General features: G+C 35.3%; 1 protein-coding gene across 5 annotated transcripts in view; it reads left to right on the top strand.

Annotated features, from left to right (window-relative positions):
• ATG4C (autophagy related 4C cysteine peptidase) overlaps positions 1-10,691 on the top strand; it is an 82,888-nt gene extending 72,197 nt beyond the window's left edge. For all 5 annotated transcript variants that reach the window (XM_012442770.3, XM_012442768.3, XM_012442769.3 and 2 more), the window contains exon 11: positions 9,357-10,691. In XM_012442770.3, the coding sequence (XP_012298193.1) occupies positions 9,357-9,524 (168 nt within the window). In that variant the 3' untranslated portion in view covers positions 9,525-10,691. The remainder of the gene's footprint in view (positions 1-9,356) is intronic.
• Positions 10,692-11,462: the final 771 nt, after the last annotated feature.

Here is an 11,462-nt window from a genome sequence, read left to right on the forward strand (position 1 = left end):
ACTAGAGTTCATTATCATTATCGATTCAGATTTTCCAAAGAGTAAATCTTTATTTTCCTATATGGAGGATGACTGGAGGGTGGGTGAAGAAGGGTATTGGTTGCAAGGAGGGACCTGGGAATTGAGTTCATACAAGTTTTTGTCAGTTTCCTTGTTTGTAGTTTTGGGTCTCCCTTCTACTTTCCATGATGTCTTTGGCCTTTATATATTGTTGCTCTCCAAGTTCTGCAGGATTAATATGCTTACTTTTCATAGATATCCCACCAACACGTCTCCTTCCTAACTCACAAACTTAGGTTGTGTTTCCTCTGCTCTACTGTCTTGTAAATGGCCTGATGTAGATTATTTTTTATTGTATCTCATACCCCCTTTTATTCTTATTTTTTTCATTTGTTCTCAATTTAATGATTATTATCAAATAATCATTTGGTAATTCAAGGGTAACAATTACCTGTTCATTGCTAAACTTATTACCTAGTAGTGCTGGTGTTTAAGGACAAAAAAATCACAAATGAAAATGTACTAGGGAATGAATTGTTTGATTATGGAATGCGTATCAACACAGGGGAGAAATTTACATGTGACCAGTTGTCTTCTAGCTACAAAACAAGATTTATGTTATAGCCATTGAATCCCTGAGATCTTAGAAGTTACTCAATCCAAAGTTAACATTTGTTGAGTCCTCACCTATGGTATAGTATCTCATTTAACCAACCAAACCTTCTGAGATAGGTACTTTTCTCTTCCATTTTACAGATAAGGAATCTTACATTTAGAAAGGTTTAGCAGTGTTCACAAAGGGCACAACTAATAAATGGTGGTACATCAATCCATGTTCCAGACAGTTGAGTGTCTAATCTTTATTTCAGGTTATAGTGAGCTAATGACTTTTCCTGGAAGTATTTTCAATTTTCAGACAGACCCTTATTGTTAAGAATCTCTTCTTATAGTGAGTTGAAATCAGCCTGTATGTAACTTTTACTCTGTAGTCTTACAGAGTAAGAAAATAGGTTTGCTTCCCCTTCTAGGACAATTATTCCCATTTTCTTCAGTGGTACAGTTTCCCATGCCCATCACTATTTTGGAAAAGGTCTTTTTGAAATCATTTTAGTGTTCCAGGCTTATGTTCACCTAGAGGTCTTTCTTCTAGTTCTGTGTTTTCCACTTGAAATCTGAAGAACTTTTAAAATTTCATAGGTCTTTTTTTACTTCTGGGATCTAATGATAGAAACTCTGACTTCATTTAAAATCTTCAGTAGTTTGTAGTTTAGTTGGGGAGACATGAAATGGATGTTAAAGATAAATGACTCTACAATAACGTATTTGATAAATGCCAGGAGACTAATATTATGATAGTGCAATAATGATAAAGCCAGTACATTAGATGCCAGAATCTTCTAAGTACTTTACATATATTAGCTGGTTTAATCTACACAACAACTCTGTGAGATAGGTACTATCATTACTGACATTTTACAGCAAAGGAAAATGAGACAGTCAGATATAGTGATTTGCCCAGGGTTACACAGTTAATAAGTATCAGCCAAATTTTGAACTGATACTCCCTAGCTCCAAAGTCTGTGTTTATAATCCTTACATTATACTAGACAAAGGTATAGGACTTTGGAGAAGGGAATAATCACTGTAGAGTAAGATAGTTGTCAGTGGAACTCGGGCTGAAACTTTAAGGACTGATAGAATTTGGTACAGACAAGACGTATGAAGGAGGACTAGTTGATAGAAACATCCTGAGCTGAACCACCAAGGTCAAATATTGTGGGAAATCTGTGGTAGGATGTTTATGAGTTTTAAGGGAACAGTGAAACCTAAATCGCATGTTAATTTGGCTTATAGGGCCTGAGTGATCTGGCTCTTTTATACCAGCCTTACTGTTTTCCTCTACTTGCAAGCCAGAGTGGCTTGCTTTCTGTTCTTTGCACATGCAAAGTGTGCTGGCATCCTTGGGCCTTTGCACTCACTGATTTTTCTTCCTAGAGTGCTCTTCTCCCAGAACTTTTAAGTCTGGCTCCTTATTGTCATTCACAGGGGTCCTCAAGCCCTGTGACTGGTACTAGTCTGTGGCCTGTTAGGAACCAGGCCACACGCAGAAGGTGAGCAGTGGGTTAGCGAGTGAAGCTTCCTCTGTATTTACAGCCACTCCCCATCACTGGCATTACCACCTGAGCTCTGCCTCCTGTCATATCAGCAGTGGCATTAGCATCTCATAGGAGCGTGAACCTGATTGTGAGCTACGCGTGCAAGGGATCTAGGTTGCGTGCTCCTTATGAGAATCTAATGCTTGATGATCTGTCGCTGTCTCCCATCACCTGCAGATGGGACAGTCTAGTTGCAGGAAAACAAGCCCAGGGCTCCCACTGATTCTACATTATGGTGAGTCATATAAGTATTTCATTAAATATTGCAATGTAATAATATAAATTAAGTACACAATAAATGTAATGCACTTGAATCATTCTGAATCCATCCCCATCCCCTAGTCTGTGGAGAAATTGTCTTCCATGAAATCGGTCCCTTGTACCTGAAAGGTTGGGGAGAGTGCTGGTTATTCAGGTTGCAGCTTGGCCTTTTCTGACCACACATCCTAAAGAAACCTTCCAGTCCTTCCTTAGCACATGAGCCTGTTTTATTTTTATTGTGGTTCTCATGTCTGAATGGTGTACAAACACCATTGGTGGTCAGTTCAATACTTATCCCTGTTTCTTTTTTGCTAAAGAATCCTGGTTTTGTTTGCAGTGACAGTACCCACCAAATACTCATTTTGCTAGTCTCCTATTTATTTAGAAAGTTTGGTGTAAATGAAATGTAAATGGGCGTGTGCTGGAAGTTTCTGGGAACGCTTTTGCTCTCCTGCTGTCATGGGATGTAGATGCACTGCTGTCACTCCTCTTGCATCCATCTGCCCCTGCCCTAAATTTAAACAAAAAACTTGGGGTTTCAACAGTCCTATTTCATTCAGAGAGAAAGGCCAAGAGAATTACAGAAGCTGTTCATCTGACATCGATTAATCAAAGCTAGCAATGTCAGACTGGTGAAAACAGTTCGTATTATTTGAAATCATTGTTAGTTGTTGTTCTCTATTTTTTGTTTCTTTGTCACTTGCAACAAAATCATTCCTAGCTAATGTAAATGATGTTGCTATTGATAGAAATGGAGAAGTCTGGAAGAGAGCTGCTTTTGGGAGGAAGAAATGGAAATTTTATTTTGGAATGATCAATTTAAGTTGATGTTGTAGTCATGCCTCCACTGACTACTGTTGGAGGTGCTGGTGGTTACACCAGAAACAAACTGCCTATGCTCAGATCCTGACGGTGTCAGTTAGTAATTGTGTGACCTTATACGAGTCACCTAATCCCTCAGTATTTCAGTTCTCCCATCTGCAAAAACATGGATGACAATAAAGCCTAGCACAGAAATCGAGACTGATAGTAGATAATATTAAGGAAGAGAATATAGAAGAAGTGAATGTAGAGAAAAGATAAAGGAATGATTGATTTGTCTGCATTTTAGGATGCAGAACTAAGTAGAGTCAATGAAGGAGGAGAGAGAAGAAATTGTTCAGAAAATAGAAGGAGAAACAGGAAAGCAAAATGTCACAGAAATCAGGGAAATGATATTTTAAGAAAGAAATACTCAGCAGTGTTGATTGCAGTTGAAATAAGATAATAGGAACTAATAACAGGCCTTTTTATTTGAGGGCTAGAAGAAAATACTTTTTAAGAGAGTTTTTAAGTACAGTGAGGGGTAAAAGTTGGTTTACAGGGATTTAAGATTACATAGTGAGGAAATAGGATAGTTAACATCATTTGCACACTTAGTTTAGTTCAACTATATGAGCTCTTGTAATAAAAAACAGGAAAACATTTTTCCATGTATACTCTTTATTATATACAGTCATACATTGCTTAATGATGGGGATACATTCTGAGAAATGTGTTGCTAGGTGATTTCGTTGTTGTGCAAACATAATTGGATACACTTGCACAAACCTGGAATGGTGTAGCCTACTACACACCTAGGCTGTGTGGACAGGTTGAGTATCCCTAATCTGAAAATCTGAAATCTGAAATGCTTCAAAATTCAAAACATTTTGAGTGCTGACATGACACTGAAAGGAAATGTTGTTTGGAACATTTAGGATTTAAGATTTTGGATTTTCAGCTTAGAGATGCTGAACCAGTAAGTATATATAATGCAAATATTTCAAAATCTGAAAAAAATCCAAAATGGAAACACTTCTGGTCCTAAGCATTTCAAGTAAGGAATATTCAACCTGTATAGCCTGTTGCTCCTAGGCTACAGAACTGTATTGCATGTTACTGTAGTGAATACTGTAGGCAGCTTGTAACACAATGGTAAGTGTTTGTGTCTCTAAATGTATCTAGACAGAAAAGATATTATAAAAAGGTGGTATAAAGAATAAAAAATGGTGTACCTGTGTAGGGAATTTACCATGAATGGCACCTGCAGGACTGGAGGTTGCTCTGGGTGAATCAGTGAATCTATGGTGAGTGAATGTGAAGGCTTAGGACACTACTGTGCACTACGGTAGACTTTATAAACACTGTGCACTTAGGCTACACTCAATTTATAAGAAAATATATTTCTTCAATAATAAACCAATCTTATCTTACTGTAACCTTTTTTTTTTTTTGAGATGGAGTCTTGCTCTGTTACCCAGGCTGGAGTGCAGTGGCGCAATCTTGGCTCACTGCAACCTCCGCCTCCCGGGTTCAAGCGATTCTCCTACTTTAGCCTCCCCAGTAGCTGGGACTACAGGTGTGTGCCACCAGGACTGGCTAATTTTTTGTATTTTTAGTAGAGATGGGGCTTCACCATGTTAGCCAGGATGGTCTTGATCTCCTGACCTTGTGATGCGCCTGCCTTGGCCTCCTAAAGTGCTAGGATTACAGGCATGAGCCACCGCGCCCAGTCGTTAACTTTTTAACTTTATAAACTTTTAAATTATTTTTAGCTTTTTGACTGTTTTATAAGCCCTTAGCTTAAAACACAAACATATTGTAAAGTTCTACAAAGATTATTTTCTTTCTATCCTTATTCTATGAGATTTTTTTCTATTTTTAAAAGTTTTAATTTTTTTCCTTTTTAAGCTTTTTGGTTAAAAATGAAGACACAGACATACACATGAGTTTAGGCCTACCTAGGGTCAGGATCATCAATACTATTATATTCTACCCCCGCATCTTGTCCCACTGGATGGTCTTCAGGGACAGTAACACACATGGAGCTATCATTTCCTACGATAACAGTGCCGTCTTCTGCAGTGCCTCCTAGAGCACCTACCTGAAGCTGTTTTACAGGTAATTTCTTTTTTTGATAAGTAAAACGAGTAAACTATAAAATAATAGTAAGTATTGTACAGTAGATACTTAATAAGTCTTTTATTATCAAATATATACTGTACCTAATTTTATCTGCCATACAATCAGTTTGTTTACACCAGCATCATTACAAACTTGTGAATGATGCATTGTGGAATGACATTATGACAGCTGTGGCAACACTAGGCGATAGGAATTTTTCAGCTCCATTATTATCTTATAGGACCACTATTATATGTGGTCCTTTGTTGACTGAATGTTATTATGTGGCACATGACTGTATTATTTGCGTTACTATGTATTTTACATTTTATACATATTACTGAACAGGGTCGTGTACACAAGATTATACATATTACCTTTTAAATAATTCTGTTATAGGTGATTTTTGACAATGCTTGATTTTGCAATGTAGGCTGACCTTAGAACTTAACCCCGACATAGGGTGTAGCTCTAGTGTGGTGAATATATGCTGTATAGGTATAGACTGCCCTGTACTGGGTATAATTCTACATATATGGTGGCAGGGACTAGTGGAAAAGGTTTTGGCTTGAGGAGAAGAGGTCATCTCCTGGTTCTATTTCTGTCCTACCAAGTACTAGCTTTATTATGGTATAAATTGCTTAACTTCTGTCCTCCAGCTTTTGCCTTTGTAAATTCTGAAACCTGTCAACTCAGTCCATAGGAAAGGTGTGATAAAATATTTGATCTTCTGAAATCTATGATTTGCCTTTTAGATAATAAAGCAGCTTCAGCGTAGCTTTAGCTGTGTTATTACAGAACAGAGTTTAGAATTGCCTGTTCTAAAGTTGTTGAGCAAACCACTGAATTCCCTTTTAAAAAACAACTATGAGATGGTTAATTCAGTTATCTTAAATTTTTAAAAAAATAATAGTTTTCTCCTACTACATAATAGAAGAATTACATGTTAGAAAGTTTGAAAAATAGGCTGGTCGTGGTGGCTTATGCCTGTAATCCCAACACTTTGGGAGGCAGATGTGGGCTGACCACTTGAACTCAGGAGTTTGAGACCAGCCTGGGCAACATAGTGAGACCCCATATGCATAAAAAATACAAAAATTAGCCAGGTGTGCACATACCTGTAGTCCCAACTACTCGGGAGCCTGAAGTGGAAGGATCGTTTGAGTCCAGGAGGTTGAGACTGCAGTCAGCCGTGATCATGCCACTGCACTCCAGCCTGGGCAACAGAGCAAGAGTCTGTTTCAAAAAATAAAGAAGCTTGGAGAATAGAAGTGTGTGTGTGTATATGTATGTGTATACACACACACACACACAAATCACTATTTCATTCAGAGATAACTTAATATTTTGTTATATTTCCTTTCAATCTTTTCAAAATACATATTTGAAATTATTTTAACATAATTGAAACTAAATTTTGTAGCTTTATATCTTATTTTTTCTTTTAGGATTATATAATCAACATTTTTCTAAGTTGTTAAATAATTTAGATTGACTTGTATTTTGTATAATATCTCCATGTCACATGGATGGCTTAAATTGGATTTTTAATTTAGATTTTATATCATCCATTATGGAAGAACTTTTAAGGTTTTGACAATGTAGCCATTCTTGTAATATAAAAAAGAACACTAAACTTTTCACATTTTAATGTTTTCAGAATAAAATTATCACTAAAGCTGCTATTACAAACATCCATGTGCAGGATTTTATGTGGACATAAATTTTCAACTCATTTGGGTAAATTTTTAATACATTATTAATTTGATAATCTTTAAAAATATTTTAAAGAAACTCAGGAAAGTTTGGAAAAGAATTCTCCAAGCCTGAATCAATAAATGTTGTGCATAAGGAGACCTTATATTGCAAGAAGATTTGCAAAAAGTAGATGCTGTTTGTTTTTTTTTTCTTTTTGAGACGGAGTCTCACTCTGTTGCCAGGCTGGAGTGCAGTGGTGCAATCTCGGTTCACTGCAGCCTCCACCTCTCAGGTTCAAGCGATTCTCCTGGCTCATAATCCCGAGTAGCTGGAGTTACAGGTGTGTGCCACCAAGCCCAGCTAATTTTTGTATTTTTTAGTAGAGACGGGGTTTCACCACATTGGCCAAGATGGTTTTGATCTCTTGACCTCATGATTCACCCGCCTCAGCCTCCCAAAGTGCTGGGATTCCAGGTGTGAGCCACCGTGCTCCGCCTGCATTTTTAAATTAAAGGGTAGTGATTTCCTTACTGCCATTTTTTCCCGCTGGGGCACAGATTTGAATCTTAACTTTGATGAGTAACTCAGTCCTATACTAATAAACTCAAATAACTTCTTCTTTTTTTTTTTTTTTTTTTGGAGGGTGGCCCCAGGGTCAAACTCCAGGACCCCTGCCCTTCTTTCTTAATCTTGAAAGAAAGGATAAAGAGATGATAATGTTAACTCTGCTGTGTGGATCTGAAAATGATGTGTGGATACCTGCCCGTTAGATACTGGGCTTTTACAAGTGACATTAAATGAATATAAAAATGACAACAATTTTTGGACTATATTCCAGCTATTGGCTGGAGGTGAAAGATGATTAATCAGATGCCAGTACTCTCTGCCTCTTATTTTTCATTTTACACATTTTTGCTCTTCTCTCTTCCTTTTTTTGTACGATATAAATAAAATAAATTTCAGCAATGTGTAAATAAGCACAATATGAACTGTAGGATCTGATCTGTTAATTCTTGATTGTTTTTGAATGGTTTACTTTCATTCAATTAAAAATATATTTTATATAGCTGTCTCATTGAAATATTTTTAATTTTGTATCATATGCTAGGCCTACCTATCTGGCCATGTTTCAAGAGAATCTAAAAATGTAATATATAAGAATTTGATGATCCTTCAGTTGAATGTTGACATTTGGGATAATGTGGTTTTACCTCTGAAATTATCTTTTAAAAACAAATTACATTTAATTGATAGTGATTATGATGTATATAAATAATTGTATTCTTTTTAGCATTCTCTGAAAATTGCATAGTAACTTTTGGAATCCCTGTGGTCCTGATTACCTACTGAAAATTTATTTTTGTTAAAACATCCTTTATTCAAGATGTTTAATTCAGTTTTTAATGAAAATCATTTAAATTTTTGACTAGAAGTTGTTTAACAGAAAGATTTAAAATTGTTTATATTATACTTGTGAATCCCAAATTGATGAGCTATAAAGGTTGTGGGTATCCTCACAAAATTCTAAGTATTGCTTTTTGTTGTATGTAATGCAACTTTAGAAGGTAATGTATAAAATGTGGATTATTGCAGTGTGATAAAACTATTTTTCATGTTGACTAGATTACTGTAGAAATCGTTTATTTAAAATATGTTTAAAAATAGAATCTTTGAAAAGACCAAAGTTATTTTTTAAAAATAACTTCATATTGTTGCTTTGCATCTTCTTAATTCTCTGAGGTGGAGAAATTGGATTTCTTTTCCTCTGTTTTTGTACACTTGATCTTAGCCAAAAGGCCAAGCAGTGATTGCCCTGTTTTATAGATGTTACTCAGGTAGAGTGACTTGTCCAAGGTCACATCAAGGTAAGCTACAGAACAGAGGTTAGAATGGACCTTCTGGTTTAGTGCTTAGATTAACAAACACTCTTTTACAATATTTTACCATAATCAGTGGTACCATCTTGTTTCTTTGTCTGTTACTACCCAAAGAATATAAATTACAACTTAACTCTCTAGTATTTCTTCAAACTAATGTGATCAGAAAATTTTGGGGAACTGGGAGGTGAGAGTGAGCGTGTACTTAATTTTTGATGATTTAGTCCTAATGAAGATGCATACATTTACCTATATATAAACAATACAAAGTTAATCATTTTTTGTCTTTTAGCCAGAACAGGTAAAGGAATAGCACTGGGCGAATGTAAATGAAAGAAGCTAACAGGAGAGGTTCAGGGCTAAAACATTAGATTTGTCATGTGGTCTTAGTGTGCACTATTGCATCCAATAAGGGATTCTTCTATACTTTCTGTTACAGATGCTGAAATTTTCTTCTAAGGAGAAATATCCCTTATTTACTTTTGTAAATGGTCATTCCAGAGACTATGATTTCACATCGACTACAGCCAATGAAGAAGACCTTTTTTCAGAGGATGAAAAGAAACGATTAAAAAGATTTAGCACAGAAGAGTTTGTCTTGCTTTAAAGACATTTGTGCTTGATGAGAAGAATTCCATTGAAAGGGGAAAAGTATATTCGAAACGTTTATTTTCACAAATATCTCAATTTTTTATGTTCTTTAAAAAAAGAACATTTGAAAATATAAAAATTTAAAGATATTTTTCTAAAAGAGAAATGATTTAATGAATCTTGCTTTCTAATAAATAAATTGAGTGATTCTGGTTGCATTCCTATTTCCCTAATATCTACTAATGATAACTCTACCTTAACTGTAAGCCTTTTAGTCTTCAAAGGCTTCCACCTGAGCCCATTGTTCTCATGGAGGTTTTGTGATACTAATCCTCCCCCAAAGACTGGGATCACCAAATAGTTTCAAAATTCTCAGTTTGTACTAATGATCAGAAGATCAGAGAAGGAAACTTTAATGCTGTCTAGCTGCCTGCTATGAATACAATCAGATAATACTTTTGCATATGTCTTGATAATTAAATAGTATTTGTTAACTGTGATATGCATACACTTATATAAGCAGAATTATGAGTTAAAGTAATACTTAGCATTATGATTTTAGAATGGATCCTCATTATGCTTGCTGTTGAACCTTTGATGAGGAGTGAATATTGGATTTCCCCCACAAACTTAAAGGTTATTTTGTTAATACTATTATAACTGCATCCAATCAAATCAGATAAAGGTAACTATAAAATAGTAGTATTGTTTGTTTCCTATCTAAAGGGTGAAATTTTATGGAAACTCAACTTATTATACAGTTTTTAAATCTAAAGTACCAAGAAAGATGTCACTAGATTCTCTTCTATGTGATTTTTGTCATTTGTATAAAGCAGTGTAGTGGTGTTTAGAAGCCGAGGCCACCTGTAAGACAAATCTGCCTTAAGTGTATTATGTGTTACTTAAAGGCAAATTTGTGATCTAAAGGTACAAGAGTGATTATGGAGGTAGGATTATAAAATACATAATAAAGATGTGAGAAGATAAAATGCTTTTGTTTTGGTTTTAATGTTGGGATTATTTTAATCCTTTCATTTGAAAAATCAGTGCCTCAAATGAATTCTGTTTATTTCTAATAAATGCATATACTAATGTTCTGAAAGCAAAATACTAATTTTTTTAAATGGAGCTTTTATGTTTCAGTGTAGAAACATGACTTATAAAGACATAAAATTGTGTATCATCTGAAGTCATTGATCTCTTCCATCAGAATGCCTATTTGTTTAGAGCTGCATGTAAAGCTGAAAGAGAGGGTGGGCAGATTGCTTTATATGCCTGATGAGAAAAATCAGGTTTGACATTTCTCAGTGAGGATGACTTACTGAATTCAAATAGTCTGAAATCTAAAAATTTTCTTTAGTCTGCATACAGTTAGGACAAATTAAGTCCAATACTAATTTTCCTAGAATGTCAAAGCAATATAGGAACAAGAAGCCAGTGGGTATACCAGATTTTATACACTGCAGTCCTTTGATCTAAGCTATTGCGGTTTACTGTTCCTACATAGCTGCGTTATTCACAGGATTCTACAGTAAACACATCCAGTGAGAGCACCCATACACCTTCAAGTGGATCTGAACCAGTTGTAAATGTTCTTGCAAGAACTAATATAAGAGCTTAAGAGTTACAGAATAGCATTGTTATTTCCTCAACATATTTAGGGATCATTTTAGGTAGATTTTTGGAATGAGACAAAATTACACCTGGGCAAAATTAATGTCAGAGGAGGCAGAAACTTCCTTTACATTGAATTGTATGGAAAAAGTATATTTTACAGACAAGTCTTTTAATACAGTCATCTTCATGACTAGGAATAAATGTTTTGAATCAGAAATTGTTAGCATAATATACACAAATAAAACTATTGAATAACATGTGAGTGAATGAATGCATGCATGATAATTGAGAGAGGGTCAATTTATCTCACCTGCTAATTCACCTTCAGCCAAAGACC

This window comes from Aotus nancymaae, unplaced genomic scaffold (genome assembly GCF_030222135.1).
Source record: "Aotus nancymaae isolate 86718 unplaced genomic scaffold, 86718_ANA_hifiasm-v0.15.2.pri h1tg000007l, whole genome shotgun sequence".
Lineage (NCBI taxonomy): Eukaryota > Metazoa > Chordata > Mammalia > Primates > Aotidae > Aotus > Aotus nancymaae.